Source organism: Telopea speciosissima, chromosome 10 (genome assembly GCF_018873765.1).
Source record: "Telopea speciosissima isolate NSW1024214 ecotype Mountain lineage chromosome 10, Tspe_v1, whole genome shotgun sequence".
NCBI classification, from domain to species: Eukaryota; Viridiplantae; Streptophyta; class Magnoliopsida; order Proteales; family Proteaceae; genus Telopea; species Telopea speciosissima.
Window position 1 is genome coordinate 57,615,710 of NC_057925.1, and position 16,607 is coordinate 57,632,316.

Genomic DNA, 16,607 nt, shown 5'->3' on the forward strand with positions numbered 1-16,607 from the left:
CATAACCAAGGGGAACAAACCGGGGTCCCAGCACCCGGGCGCGGCCAGCACCCAGGCACGGCCTCACCCAGGCGCGGCCACCACTCGGGCGCGGCCTCACCTAGGCGCGGCCACACATCCTGGCGCGGCCTCACTAGGCGCGGCCTCACCCAGGCGCGGCCACCACTCCGGCGCGGCCACACATCCGGGGCGCGGCCTCACCCAGGAGTGGCCTCACCCAGGCGCGGCCACCACTCAGGCACGGCCTCACCTAGGCGCGGCCTGCACCCAGGCACAGCATCGTGGGCACGTGAGGTGGGGGCTACCCACCTATGACCCAATCGTATCGCTACAGACTCATGTCATCACTAGGACTCTAGGCCGCCGCTTAGAATTCACGTCACCTAGACAGATTCAAGCACCAAGGACGTTATCACCACACGCGGGTATCTATCCACCAAGGATCTTGATACCACTAGGACACTCCCTCCCGCGGGGAGATGATCAATCAGGATAGAGCCCCGTTACCCAGGGCCTCTATCCACTCAACGGGACAATCGCCATCAAACGGGGACTCTCCACACCGCCATACGCTACTATAAAAGGCAAGTACACAACCCCATCAAGGGACATCGAATCTCATATTGAATAATCACTATTCATCTATTTGCGCCAGGAGATCTAACGTTGGCATCGGAGAGCCCCAGGCCGGGACCACACCGGTTCTCTCTGTTGACCCCTTGGTCCACTTGCAGGTGACGGCACTCGCAGGACCGCTCGACGATTTCTTGACGCAACACACATTTATCTTGATGAAGTTAAATGGAGGAGGAATCCAAGCTAATAGTATGTTTGAGAGAGGTATGGACTCCGGAGCTAAGGCATGATAATATTGTTTTGTATGTTGGAGTAGACTAAAGATGTAGATGTTTTAAAATAGCTTTGAAAACAGCATCATTATAGGCTAACCAAAGATGCCAAAGAACAGTAGCAAGAAGAGCCAAACTCCATTTTCTTGAGTTGGCGTTTGCACTTCGATTGAAAATAACAGCAATGCAATCTTGAATTGAAGATCGACCGTGAAAATGTGACATAAAAGTATAAAACCAATTATATTCCAGACTGAAGTGGCATATGTGCAAGATAAGAAAGTATGATCAATGGTCAAAGGATTAAAATGATAATTTATATGTGGCATCTATACCAACATCAGGGAATCGAATCGGGCCTCATTCCGGCTTATTCGAATCAAGATCAATACTAACCAATTCAATCCCCGATTCCAATTTTCATGTTCTCTGGTAGATGGTAACATTAGCAATTGTATTTAATTAATTACAAGGGACATTGACTTTTCAATGTTTTCTTTTTGGTAAGTGCTCTGTTTATATCTCTTTGATAATGATAATGTGCATTATTAACAATTTCTTATGTACTTTGTATTAACAAACCAAAGCAAAAACATAAACTGAACAAAAAAAGGGCCGTACCTAGTGCACAAGGCTCTCGTGTTTAGCAGGGTCTAGGGAAGGTCAAATGTACGTAACCTTACCCCTGTTTCCAGAGAGACTGTTTCCAAGATTTGAATTCAACAAGTGAACACTTGACCAACGCGTCAAGCACGATCTTCCAAAAACAAGGTGACCTTTTTACTTCCAGCTATGCCAAACAGAAAAGATTCCAACTCCCAAGTGCTTGTGAGGTACCAGTGAGATCAATACCCATGGCAACTCTAGACTGCATATAGAACCATTGAATTAGACGGTGGATATTCACTGTCGTTTAAGCTTAGTGGGACAGATTGTTATGAACAAATTCTCTACATCACCGGTTAATTTCGGTAGACATTCATTAGATTAAACTTTAGTTACCAGAGATAAAGAATCAGATCTGCAAGTAGTTTTTTCAATTGTTGATGGTCCCTAGCATGGCTGATTTGGGCTGTTCTACAGGTCTCAAAATATCCCTGCATATGCCTAAATGAGTGTTATCAAGATTGTAAACATATTTATTATAGGATAAAGTTTTCCTCCATCCATAGAGGATGGTTCACCCACTACTCTAGGGTTCACAAATCTCTTATAGGGAGGGTTTTTAAATGTTCCAAAATACCTTCCTGTTACCCATTCCTGTTCTCTCCCCCCTTTGGCATTCACCGTGGGTGGAGGAAAACTCGATCCTTTATTTCCTTTATTTCAATTTTAGGTTTGGATTATGTTTTTTGTTTAGGTTAATTGTTCTCTCTGTGCCGGGGGTGCAGGCTGCGCCGTGGCACAGAGACATGTGAGTCAGTGAAATGACTATCCTACCCCTTTAAATGGCAGCCCTATGTGTCTGGACGCAGGCTGCGCTACCGCACAGAGAACATCAGTCCGTAATTTTGATTCCATAAGGTAACATGTAACGATTGAAATTATGGATTGATTGAGATTACGGATTAACTCGGTCCTTTATTTCAGTTTTAGGTTTGGATTAGGATCCTACCCAAAAAAAAAAAAGGTTTAGATTAGGATTCTCGGTCTTTTTATTTATGAATGAACGCTATTTTGTATTGAAACCTATTGCCGAATTGCGCTTAACTTTGGTAAAATCACTTCCCCTTATTTTCATTACTGTTCTTTTTTTTGGTAAAATCACTACGGTTCTTCTTCTATTTCAACTTGTTGTGATCTCTTGTAGCTATTCCTTTTATTTCCTGCTATGCACTATCCGACAGATCTGAGAAAGTAAGATGGAGCGGATTGAGATTTTGGGCGAAGGATCATCTGCCCTAGCAACCTAACCTCTAAGATTTCGTCCCCTACTACCCTTCTTGGTATAAAATTGAAACCAGAAACCAGAGCTGGTTTCGCTGTCACCGTCCAACGCTGTTGCAGCAATATCTTAGTCGAGTAACACTTATAGTTTGGGACTGTGCTTGGATAATCTTAATAGACCTGAGTGTTACGAAGTCTTACCTGAAAATTCCGATTGAAAGGGGTTCTATCCACTGAAATCTCCCATTTGAAGCAGCTCTAGTCCACCGCAGTTGTGTGTGCCGGTAAAGAAACTAGAATCCCAGACAAGGTTGAACACTCACAAAGAGTTTGGTGATAAACACACACGAGAGACCCTTTTAAAGTCAACCTCGTATATTTAGTTCTACCATAATTCTTATTTCTGTTTCCAAACTATCCTTCCCTTTTGTCAAGTTTACCCCCAGCCAATAAATTAAAACCCTTTAATATCCTTTCTTCTATATTATTTTTGCAGAATTGCCACACTTTCCTTATATTTGACTTTTAATTGTTTGAGTTGGGTCACAAGCGATCTGAACCCCGTACCTCAGATCTGCATAAATTGTCTCCTGGTTTCCATTCTGAAATCTCTTGGCTGTTGGATTCCTGCTATTATTGGCACATGCTTAATTTTTGTTTTCTGGGTATGCAATCGTAAAGATGAGGCTTTCTGTTTCTACATTGTTAAGGCCTTTAATGTCTTATATGTTGCTGCTGGTTGAACATATTATGTAGAAATCTGATTCCAATTTATTTCTCTTCTTTTTGTATTTCCTTTAAATTATAATTGTTGTCTTCATGAGTTCGCTGATGGCTTTCTGCATTTCTAAGTTGTCATACGTCAAAATCTGATTCACTGTACCACCAGCTTCTTATTCGTATGTTTAAAGTTTATAAAGTTTGTATCAATTTTTTTTTGTTTCCACATCTTCTTTAGGAGTTTGTTTTATAGTCATATTTTAAATGCAACTGTTAAGCAATTGCTGTTAGGTCAAGTTTTTTTAACCTCACTGGAACCTTGTCACCTCATGGCTCTTATGCCTCCTCAAAAAATGCAATTTTGTTCATCAGATTAGGGACATGATACAAAGCCAGAACCAATATAATTATTAACTCATGATGTAGTGCAGTGCTTTCAAGGTTGTTTATGCTTTCTTGTTTCTCTGTAGCCTTGATGTAAGTTTAAGTGTTGTTTGTTGATGTCTGAACGTTGATTTAATGCTATACTTTAGTTTCTTCTAGAACTTGGGGTTGACAACTAATGAAATAGTTTTTCCATGATCTTTTGATATGTCAATGACAGTGTGATATAAATCTGCTTATACTTCTTGTTTTGCCAAGACATCTATTCCTCATTGAGGAAATGCTTGTGTGCACTTCTATACGCAAGTTCCTTCACATGGAGGAAGAGAAACCCAAAAGAGATTTTCGTCCTCTAGAAACTCAATATCGTTGATGCATCTTCCTTCCTGGTATATGATAGTAATTAGAGTGGAAAACTTTAGATTATACTGACTTTTAGAACAAAAAAGTCTATTTGTTATTTTTTTGGTACTTTCTTTTTATGTGTACTGTTTACTTAAATTATTGTGATTGTGGATGTTCTTATGTGCAGATAGTGCTAGATTATACAGATTGTAGGGTGCTTTCTTGTCAGTGGAAGTTATGGCTAGGGCTATAGTTCACTCAACAAACTTCCCCACTGCAGTTTTTGAAGAGAGTATTGGCCAACTTCGAGGTTCTCGGAAGACCAAGAAGAGTGTGAAAATGATGTGTAATGTGCAAGCCCCTTCTAGTAGGCTTCTGAGTTTCTCAGGCTTGAGAGGATCCAATGCTTTATACAACATAGGAAGGTCTGACTGTAATTTTTATTCCAAGATGGCTGCTGCTCTCCATGTTTCACAAGGGAAGGCTAGCCGAGGGGTAGCTGTAGCAATGTTTGAGCGCTTCACAGAAAAGGCTATTAAAGTTATTATGCTTGCCCAAGAGGAAGCAAGACGGCTGGGACACAATTTTGTTGGGACTGAGCAAATTCTGTTGGGTCTTATTGGTGAAGGGACTGGTATTGCTGCAAAGGTTCTGAAATCCATGGGCATTAATTTGAAGGATGCTCGTGTGGAAGTGGAAAAGATTATTGGTAGGGGTAATGGATTTGTTGCCGTAGAGATACCATTTACTCCTCGTGCAAAGCGTGTATTAGAACTTTCCTTGGAGGAAGCCCGGCAGCTTGGTAACTTTTTGAACTTCATTATTAGAAAAATTCCATTAATATAACTTATCTTTGTGTGTCGTTTATAATCTGTCGGAAGCCTTTGAATGAACTCTTATTTGTCATGTCTAATTGGGGATGACTCATCTCCTAGCTTCCCTATTCATCGGGGGTTTCTGTGGATCCATATTTTATTGATTTTTCCCCTTTCTTCCGGATGTTGGAAGAGACATTTTTCGCCAGTAATGAGATCATCTTGAAGGAGGAAAAATAACTTGTTTTTGAGATCATTAACTAGCTTATGGCATATAATTTTCTGTATTTACAGGGCCTTAACTATAGTTTGCAATAATAAGGTCACCATGTTTGTATGAGGCCTTTTGTGTAGGAGAACCTTGCTCTCAATAGGTTTTCTCTTTATTACTATAAATTTCTAAGTGAGAACCCTAATGGTATTATCTTAATGTTAAATGGCTCAGGTCATAATTATATTGGATCGGAGCACTTGCTTCTGGGATTGCTTCGTGAGAGTGAAGGTGTTGCTGGTCGTGTGCTCGAGAACCTAGGTGCAGATCCAAGTAACATTCGTACCCAGGCAAGCAAAATAGCCTTTTACCTTGTTATATCTGCTTCTGAATTTAGCTTGTGGTATCCATCTTCATCATCAGCTTATTTTATCATTATCGAAATTTGGTGCTAGTAGGTTATCCGTATGGTTGGCGAGAGCACAGAAGCTGTTGGTGCTGGTGTTGGTGGTGGAAGCAGTGGTAATAAGATGCCAACACTTGAGGAGTATGGCACTAACTTGACAAAGCTGGCAGAGGAGGTGCACTTTGTTGTTTTCATTTATGGCATCCATTTATGTGTTTCATAATGGCTAACCATAAGCTAAATTTCCTTTTTCTAATTTTCCTAAATTTTGTAGGGTAAACTTGATCCGGTTGTTGGAAGGCAACAACAAATAGAACGTGTAACCCAAATTTTGGGTAGACGTACAAAAAATAACCCGTGTCTTATTGGTGAACCGGGTGTTGGGAAAACAGCAGTTGCAGAAGGGCTTGCTCAACGGATTGCTAATGGTGATGTTCCAGAAACAATTGAGGGAAAGAAGGTGAGGTTTGTAAGTTTATCTAGGTATTAAAAATTAGCTTGGATGGAATTGTATTTGCTGGCATTGGCATGGATTCAAGCTGCCATATGTTGTGAGTATTTAGATATAAGAAATTGTAATAATTATAAAGCTACATAGGTAGGAGTACGCAACCATGCATTTGTAATTTTGTGGAACAATTTGGGAAGAAGTGTAAAAAAATGCTACTTTTAGGGGTTCGATTCTGATTGAAAAGAAATATATGGCATGATCGTCTTGGAAAATGCAACCTCTTAATACATAGGTGATGCAACGTGTAATTTAATGGTTCCAAATCAGTAAATTGTTCCTATAACCTGTTATGTTCAAACTAATCATTTCTAATGTTTAAGAAGTTGCTACTCCTCTGCAATTTATAATGAGGTAGGGAGCTCAAACTGATCTATTGATGGTTCCTCATCTTGAGGGGTATAAGCAACTTACTAGCTGTATTTCTGTTTTCATCCTTTGCTCTGATATGAAATGGCTAGGGAAATAGATGACCACATATAAATGGTTATGGTTGTTTTGTTTCCAATAAGCTGGACACGCTTCATCTACATTCATAAGTTTATTATGCAAAGTTTTGTTTGTGTCATTCAGGTGATTACCCTGGATATGGGCCTTCTTGTTGCTGGTACTAAATACCGTGGAGAGTTCGAGGAAAGACTAAAGAAGCTGATGGAAGAAATTAAACAAAGTGATGAGATTATACTCTTCATTGATGAGGTCCACACTTTAATTGGAGCAGGTGCCGCAGAGGGTGCAATTGATGCTGCAAACATCTTAAAACCAGCTCTTGCAAGAGGTGAACTGCAGGTAACTCTGTCATGCTGAAGCACTATCGTCCTTAAATGAATGATTGAACTTCCTGGTCCTTGAGACCAATTGACAGTGGTTTAATGTCAGCCCTCTTCTATGATGTGGTGAACTACTTGATCTGGAAACAAACCTTGAAGTTAGTTGTACTCTTATTGGAAGTTGTTGTCGGCTCTTAATTGCAGGGTTCACCGAGTGAAATCATAGTTTCACTGAGTGCCCGTGGAGTCGTTTGGGTAGTCAATAGATCATTTAGTTAAATTTAAGAATGCAAACGTCACTGGTTCCACAAACCTTGCTGGAATTGCATAAATGGTTCAAATGCAAATGTTCGACTTAGAGGTTAAAGCTTTTGTACTCTAGGGAAGATCTGAAGGGAGCTGATATGGAAGCTAAGTTGTATACTTCTTGTTGGTATGCTAGAAGTTAGCTGATATATTTGTCTGCATAATTATTAAGCCTCATTCCTCTACTGACCTTGTTCTTTCCTCAGCATTAGAATTACAATTTTCCCTGTAAGAGTGCTTGCTTTCCTGACAAGTGATATTTTGTTCCGTATGTTTGCTTGCACTTCATCAAGTATAGGAAACAAATTTCCACCACGCCTGCTTCAGGTTTTTTTTCCCATCATACCCTCCACTATTTTGCTCACATGGATCAAGGTTGCTTGCCTGCCAAGACAATAGGTAAATGGCTAAAGGAAGGAGCACGTAAAGTCAACCATGCACCTATCATGTGATTTGGAAAGTTGACTGTTGGATTGGTGATTTAGGCCCACCATGATGGACTTCTTCCTATGATTTTGAATATTTCCTGCTGATTTTATATTCTGTTCTCTTCTTGGGCTCTTCGAACTTATTTGGCATTTTAAACCTTGATAATAACCTATGGGTGCTTCAGATTGGTCTTAGAATTTTACAATGAAGAGATGATGGTGTGGACAAAAATATCTGCCGAAATTGGGGGCACCTGAGCTGCCATGTGGCCACAATCATGTGTGTGATGGAAAAATGGAATGGAAATGGGCGTGGATGATTACTTGATTACTCTTTTCCCCCTTGGTATAATAGTTAATGCTTGGATCTTTTCCTTATTTGGCAAGTCTGAGAGCTCTGCGTAAGACAGCTTGTTGTTGAAATGGTCTTTTGCTAATGCAAATACTTTTTTTGATTTATCGTGTTCGTAGTTTATCTAATATATATATATATATATATATATATATATATATATATATATATATCCAGAAACATTGGTTTCTGGATATGAATTGATTTTCAGGAAAATGATATCCTCCTTTACTATAAAGGACTGTCTTCTGCAATTTTTCTAGTTTGTCCTGTTCTTGTATTGTTATTTTAACAACTCATTGACTAATGATCTTATCTCATCTCCCTAGAGACTATTATGATCTGATTCCAGATTAGCATGGTCAATTTAGTTTGTTCTTAACTATATTAAACAAATCATAATGGACACTATACTTATAATCTATTTCAATTGATGCAGTGCATTGGTGCCACAACATTAGATGAATACAGGAAGCATATTGAGAAAGACCCGGCTTTGGAAAGAAGATTCCAGCCAGTAAAAGTGCCAGAGCCTTCTGTTGATGAAACCATTCAGATACTGAATGGTCTTCGAGAGCGTTATGAAATTCACCACAAGCTACGTTACACAGATGAATCCCTAGTTGCTGCTGCACAGCTGTCATATCAGTACATCAGGTGTGTTTTTTTTATGTGTTCATTTCATCCATCTCAAGCAGTAGACTCATAGTGGCTTTGTGGCTGGTATTCAGTAATTTAATCGAAGGAGCCTTTTTAACTTAGTGGTAGAGTAACCGTGCTCCAGTCTTAACCTTCATTTTTGAGTGTTTAATTGAGATATTGTTGAGATTTATAATAAACTGTCCACTAATTAATAATGTATTCTAATAAGATAATACTAATAAGTTTACTTATAACATAACTTATATTACTATGGGCTATATACTCGTATGAGCATTTCATCAGTATTTGTTCAATATAATATAATATATGAAAAAATAAAGTTTGCTACTACAGGCTACACAATTACCAGGTCCCAAGAAGTTGAACAAGAACTCTGATGTAAATCGGCTGTTTAAAACCAGCCACAAGTGTAGGGATTCTTCCCTAATCCCTACACCAGCACTAAATCGTGGGATGAGGTTTAGAGTTTATTTAATCTTTACTTAGTCTTTTATTTGAGTTCTATTTGGAGTTGTAATCCTAATTGGGATTTAGCTTTGAATCCTAGTTGGGAATCCTAGTTTTAGTTTGAATCCTAGTTCTACTTTGAGTCCTAATTTGAGTTTGATTTTAGTTTCTATGTTCAGCCATTGTGGCTATAAATATAGTTGTAATTGCTCAGTTGAGCCCACGATTAATGGATAAAGTTTGCTTATAGCATTATGGAATCCTGAGATATCTACTCCATTCCTATCCCTTTCTATCGAATTCTTGAAGAATCATTCAAAAAGCCCCAGTGCTGCCCTGTTGCTGGAAATTATCTGCAATGTTCAAGAATACTTTCAACAGATCTGATACTTAGTTTCAGTCCACAGCATTGTTTGAATTCTGGATTTCCTCCATTGAAGCTCGATGTGCTTGTTCTTCAAGTTATTGCTGCTGCAACTTCTGATTTCAATCTTCAAGTTATTGGATCTTATTTGGAGCACAGCCTGCAATCTTCAACTTCTCTTTTATTCCAATTCTGATATCTGATTGGTGACTGGTTTGTCTGAAACCCTAAGTTTCTATTTTCATTCTTCTACTTTCTAATTCTGTGATTCCACCATAACTTTACATCAAACCCTCAGAACCTGCTCAAAATTGGATCGAATATTCCTCACTCCCATTGGGAAACTTAATTCTGGTTGTAGTCCTAACAGACCACCCTAAACCCTAGATTCTCTCACTTCCCTCTTTTCAAAAACCCAAAACCCTAACTCTAACTTGCTGCCAATTTAATTCACCATACTTTCCCCCCTTTAAAACTTAATGTAACCTTCACTGATAGACTCCCCTACATCAACATAGCCTAACCCTACCATCAAACCCTAACCCTAATTTGACCAAAAATCCCAATTTTGGCCTACCCGATTTACCAGTTCATAGCAGATCCTGGTTATTGGCTCCTAGTTGGATTATCTACCAATCTAAGACTACATTAAACTCCCAGAACAAAGAGATAGTACACCAAATTGTTCTCAATGTCCACTGTGAGTTTCCCATACAGATATTTACCTTCATATTTTCAAGCAAGAAAAAAGAAGGGTGTACCCAGTGCACGAGGCTCCTGCTACTGCAGGATCTGGGGAGGTGCATATGTACGCAACCTTACCCCCCCCTTTTTTTTGGCGGAGAGGTGGTTTGCAAAGAAAACGGGTTGCATAGAAACCGAAGGTCGTATAACATTTTCATCATTCATGACAATGACGAAGAAAGCCAGTGGTATTGCGAGCTAAGATTGCTAGACTCCAAAAATGTTTGGAGAATGTTTCTGAGAATTATTCGACAATCTATGGGGTAGTCGTCTATTGTATGATTTATAGAACATATAGAGAAATGCAATATTTTGAAATAAAAGGGGGGTAAACTCTACAGAACAGGTTAAACTGGCTCCAGAATTTTCAAGTGAAAAACTAGTCTTGGCAGATAATTGTCAGATTATCTGTGTTCAGTGTGAGACTACTAGTGTTCAAAATTAGCCTAAGGAATTGCTCAGAATAAAGAATAAATTTTCAAATGTTTGCGCATGGAAATGATGCCTAGACTAGAATGCAAATGAGAACCATTCACACTCATCACTCCCATCACGCTTGCATCATCCCCATCAATTCCCTTCGCTTTCTTCAGATATCCCTCTACTTTGGGTCTGTTGTCAATTGGCAAAACGTCGCTCCAGCTCCGTTATATCATGTTTTTGTGAATATGAAATTTGTTTAGAATGTGTTTTTTGAAATTAATTGGAGATAGTTTTCTGGTGATTAATCATCTAGGCATCATACATGATGATATTATTTGCTCATTGTAACATATGACACGAGTCTATTCCCAAAAAAAGAAAAGAGGGAAATCAGAAAGAGAGAGAATAAAGAAGAGGGAAGAAAAGAAAGAAGGGAGAAAATGAAAGGGAAGAAAAGCAAAAAAAAATGAAAAACTAGTCTAGGCTATTGCTATTTTATTTTCTATAACAAATCTGGAATTTGATATATTAAGGTCGGGTAATTATTCTTATTGAATATGACTGTTAGATCTGAGATCAAATTTGATCCATATCTCACCATCGTATTGGGATATGTTCCTTCAATCTCTTAAGCGAGCCATCACCTGCAGGACTATCTAATCAGTCTGCACTCAAAAATGTCTTTTGGGAGGAGTGGTGAGAAAAGACATGCATGGATTAGGGTTCACTACAAGTTACGGCTCTGAAAGGAGTTGAGTGGTCAGTGGTGAAGCAGTCCATTGTAGTTGGCCCCATTTTGTTGGAATAAGGATTGAGTTGAGTATGGCCAGGATTGTCACACTAGTTAGGAGTTCCTACATTTTGAGCACAACTGGTGAAGTTTCTCCCGCTTTCTGTGTAGCCAATGGTAGGAAGTGAGAGGGGTCCAACAATTTTTTCTTCTTTTGATAAATATTAGTTTTATTTCGTCACAGGGGAGTGCTTCACCTTTATTTGGCCAAAACACAAAGATAGCATTCTCTGATGTATGAACACACTAATATATCGGTCATAGCAGAGAAAACCTTGTAAATTTCTGATCTCTTTCTCTCCCTCTCTGGTGTTTGGGCCAATACATTTATGCTTTGGAGGGTTTGTTCGTTCATGGTTTTAAGGCCTTTTTAACTGGGACACCTTGTGATTTCATTTGTTAACCTTGTCTCCTCATTCCTCAGTTTAACTTTAGATTGGCTGCTATGTCTTGAATTTTGTGCCTTCAACTCAAAAATGAGGTGCCTGCTATGATGCTGTTGTACCATATAGTCACCTCATTATATGAACTTGTGTTGTTAGAGTGAAACTGATATTTTTAAAAAAAAATAAAAAATAAAAAATCCCTTTTCACGTTCTGATATAATTTTTCTCTCGTTCTTAAGTGACCGCTTCCTGCCTGATAAAGCAATTGATTTAATTGATGAGGCTGGTTCTCGGGTGCGGCTTCGTCATGCACAGGTATGTGTTCATGGCGTGATCTTACCGAAACCTTTGTTGGTAGTGTTGTGAATACTTTGTCCCTTCAGGTACCTGAGGAAGCTAGGGAGCTTGAAAAAGAACTAAGGCAAATTACTAAGGAGAAAAATGAAGCTGTTCGCAGCCAAGACTTTGAAAAGGTACTACTATGTTTTGTTTTTCTATTTTCAGTTATATATTTGATTTTTAGTGGGGAAAAGTTTCTTGTTATACTGTGTCTTGAACATATGGAAAATACTAGAGAAAACGGGGAAAGAAAATTGTAATACTTTGGAAGAAACTTTTTTATTTTTGATTCAAACCTACATGCTTTGCACTTTTCTGTTTTCAGAACTCATTGGATAATTTCCTAACTTCAATTCTTTGGGATTACCTAAAAATTTGTATTAGTAGGCTAACCATTTTGAACTTTGACAGGCTGGAGAGTTGCGGGATCGAGAAATGGACCTCAAAACCCAGATTGAGAATATTATAGACAAAGGTAAGGAGATAAGCAAGGCAGAGAGTGAGGCCGGTGATGTAGGTCCTATTGTGACAGAGGTGGATATTCAGCATATTGTCTCATCTTGGACTGGGATCCCTGTTGAAAAGGTTTCGAGTGATGAGTCTGACCGCCTTCTAAAGATGGAAGAAACACTTCACAAGCGGGTTATTGGTCAGGATGAAGCTGTCAAAGCCATCAGTCGTGCCATCCGCCGTGCTCGTGTGGGGCTTAAAAATCCCAACCGCCCTATTGCTAGCTTCATATTCTCTGGCCCAACTGGTGTAGGGAAATCCGAATTGGCAAAGTCTTTGGCTTCCTACTACTTTGGCTCTGAGGAGGCCATGATTCGGTTGGATATGAGTGAATTTATGGAGAGACACACAGTTTCTAAGCTCATTGGATCACCCCCTGGCTACGTTGGCTACACTGAAGGTGGGCAGTTGACTGAAGCTGTTCGCCACCGCCCCTACACAGTGGTCCTCTTTGATGAGATAGAGAAGGCGCACCCTGATGTTTTCAACATGATGCTTCAGATTTTGGAAGATGGAAGGCTGACGGACAGCAAGGGCCGGACTGTGGATTTTAAGAACACACTCTTAATAATGACATCTAATGTGGGAAGTAGTGTGATTGAGAAGGGAGGTCGGCGGATTGGATTTGATCTTGACTATGATGAGAAGGATAGCAGCTATAATCGGATAAAGAGTCTAGTGACAGAGGAGCTCAAGCAGTACTTTAGACCAGAGTTCCTGAACCGGTTGGATGAGATGATTGTTTTCCGGCAGCTCACAAAATTGGAGGTGAAGGAGATTGCAGACATAATGTTAAAGGAAGTCTTTGACCGGCTGAAGGTCAAGGACATAGAGCTTCAGGTGACAGAGAGGTTTAGGGACAGAGTGGTTGAGGAAGGTTATGACCCAAGCTATGGTGCAAGGCCATTGAGAAGAGCAATAATGAGACTTTTGGAGGATAGCATGGCAGAGAAGATGCTTGCAGGAGAGATCAAGGAGGGAAACTCTGTTATTGTAGATGTCGATTCCGACGGGAATGTGACTGTGCTAAATGGAAGCAGTGGTGCTCCTGAACCTGCAATTCCTTTGTAACCTGCCAACACTGATCTCCCAGCAGTATATGGCTTATATCTTTATTTATATTTTCTTTGGTCGAAAGACTTTTACATTGGTGGTCAAATGAAAGTAGATTGGTAGATGCCCAAATTGTAAGGTTGTATATATCACACCATGCAGTGGCCTTTTTTTTTTTTCATAGGCATTGGTAAAAGGATGTACTTTGAATCTTTGATTCAAATTGTTGCTTAGTCAGGAATGAACAGTACACAAATCAGTGATGAATCTAAAATGTTCTCGCCTTGAGCTTTAAATTTTTCACAGTTTATTCTCTGGAAGGGGTCATGGAACGAGGACCTTAGTGTTGTAAGGTCTGAAACAACTCTAATCCTCTGTTGATACGATTCACAGGAAGGGATCATATCCTCTCTGGTGCTTTTTACATACTCTTGAGATTACTGGTTAATGAACCTACAAGGGGACATTCTTACATACTTTGTCGTTCTTATGACCTATGGGACTTTTCCCTTTCCCCGAGGTTCTTTCTCCCATCTTGTACCAAGGATGTGTTTCACCTGCTCAGGGTCTCTAATGGGGAGTTGGAAAAGGACATTCTGGATATTCTGAATGAACTGGTAGGTAATGGGTGAGACTTCAATCAGCTCAATCCCCCAACTTTTTCAAGTTCTGTGATCTCTTATTGCTGGTTAGTGGAAATTGCTTCTTTGAGGTTTCTTCTCACCGGTTTCTCTGTGCTGACCGCAAGAAGACTAGTTTGGCACTTCAGTCTGGAGCATTGATTCTTGAACAGATGATCGTACACCACATTACGTTCCAACCTCATAAAAAGCTTTCAAGATGGACAGTAATTTAAAGCAGTCAGTGCATGACCATCAATGGTTGGCGTTACTGTGGCTTCCTTCTTGTTGCTGTTGGCTCTTCTTCCAAACTTACTAAAGACATCCAAAGATCACAAGGTTAGCACCTTAAGCAAGAGCAGCTAGGAGTAAGGACAATCTTATCGAACTTATAAATTCTGTGGATTGGATCTAAAGATCTGCTACTCACACTGGTGGGATGAGGTAGATCATGACATTGCAGAACTTGGAGATGGATAAATTGAATAGTGTGGATGTGATGCTTTCTTTTGGCCGGTAACAGGAAGGAAAATTGATTTTTTTAAATCAAGTTCTAGAATGCATTCTCGTGCGCAACAAAATCTTACTGCTTAGTTGGTTCTCCTAACACTTTCCTTTCCCAACCTCATGAAACCCACCTTTATTTTCCTTCCAAGATTTGTTCTAAATTAGATTCTATTAGTTCTGACTTCTTCAAAGGTGTGGATTCTGATTCTTATAAGTGGAGCCCTACAGGATGGGATAGATTATGTCGTTCCAAGTCCTTTTGGGGGGGGGGGGGGTTTGTTTAGGTTTTTTGCTTAAACCAGCTTGGAGACTTTTGACCGAACCTGATCAACTATGGGCAAGAATTCCCGACGGGAAGTATTTTCCAAATTCTAGCATTTTTCATCATTCTGTTATAACGTCTAAGGGTTCGGTTAAGTGGAGAGGGATTCCAAAGGTTGTTCCATGTCTTCAATAACAAACATGCAGGAAGGTAGGGGAAGGAGATGGTGTTTCTATTAGGTTTGAGCCGTGGAAATCTTCTCTTAGTAACTTCATTAGATCCCAATTTCTAGCATATAGAAATTAAAAAGAGATGATGGAATCCTGTTCCACACTTCCTCTTTAAAACCCTGAAAATCCATCTCAGGTGCGTACCCTTTGAATGATTTCTGGTTTTGTTCGTTGAGTAGATTTGATGTTTTTTTTTCACTGAATTAGCTCTTAAATGGCTCTTACTAAGCGAGAATGGTACGAGTATTAGGTTCTCTTCTCAGTAAGGTTTGGAATTATGTGTGGCATTTATGTATACATCTTTAGTTTGACTTGTTTTTATGGAAGCTTTTAAGTAGTGCTCTCTGTGTCAAGAATAAAATTGCAGCTTTGCTACACCTCTTGGATTGAGATGAGTTTTTCTTCTAAGGTTCTCTGTTTGAATTTGTTCGGGTCTTTTATCCTCAGTCTCTATGTATCTAAATTGGAATGCCATTGTATCTTCTCTGTCTTAGCTATATTCTTTCATCTCCTATGGATTTGTTGTAACTCTATTGTGTTTTAAGTAGTCGAATGTTAATCCTGAAATGTTAATAAGAGTGAATAATAAATGGACCTATGATCTTCACCTCCTGCCTCTTACCTGTATTCCTTCATCAACTGATCAATGCAATGTTGTTTTAGCCTATGATGAGCACTGAGTGTGGATGCCAGTCGCAGATTGTGGTGGCTATAAATTCTGGTTTTGTAGGGAACTCTCAACAATAAGAGCTTTGGAGATTATACCAGGGGTTGCAGGGAACGCAGGAGCAAGGGTGGGTGCATGTAGAAGTTTGGAAAGATCTTAAAGAATAGATTACCTAATGCAGGGAACAAGTAAAGGATGGTCTTGGGAAAACTTCTGTTTACTTTATGAGATTTCTACGGAATGAAGAACTTTGATTCTTTATTGATTTTATTGTTCCAGAATGCGAAATCGACTAGGAATGCATACCAAACACAACCTAAAAAGGACAGACATGTGGTATCTATCATCCATAAATGGGCTTGGAAAGCTAGGACTGAGAGGATATCAGCCTTTGTGAAGGGTGATTTTTAAACTTTTTGATTAATTAACAACGGCTAGGGGATTATCAGTCACATGGCCAACTGTTTATTCAAATTTTAGAACCTAAATCAATAAGGGAAAAGGCTCTTATTGAGTGGGTCCCACATGGTGGATGCCATATTTGCGGCTCACTCCCATTCTCATATGTTTTCGTATGAGAATGAGATCCCACCAGCTCTGAGCCTAAAGCATACACTACGCC

General features: G+C 39.5%; 1 protein-coding gene across 1 annotated transcript; it reads left to right on the plus strand.

The window, feature by feature from the left end:
- The first annotated feature begins 4,348 nt into the window (after nucleotides 1-4,348).
- Nucleotides 4,349-13,782, plus strand: LOC122642271 (ATP-dependent Clp protease ATP-binding subunit ClpA homolog CD4B, chloroplastic-like). Its single transcript, XM_043835713.1, has 9 exons — nucleotides 4,349-4,986; nucleotides 5,445-5,560; nucleotides 5,669-5,791; nucleotides 5,891-6,076; nucleotides 6,698-6,913; nucleotides 8,420-8,637; nucleotides 12,037-12,112; nucleotides 12,181-12,270; nucleotides 12,548-13,782. The coding sequence occupies exons 1-9, from the start codon at nucleotides 4,422-4,424 to the stop codon at nucleotides 13,715-13,717; spliced, it is 2,760 nt and encodes a 919-aa protein (XP_043691648.1). The 5' UTR covers nucleotides 4,349-4,421; the 3' UTR covers nucleotides 13,718-13,782.
- Nucleotides 13,783-16,607: the final 2,825 nt, after the last annotated feature.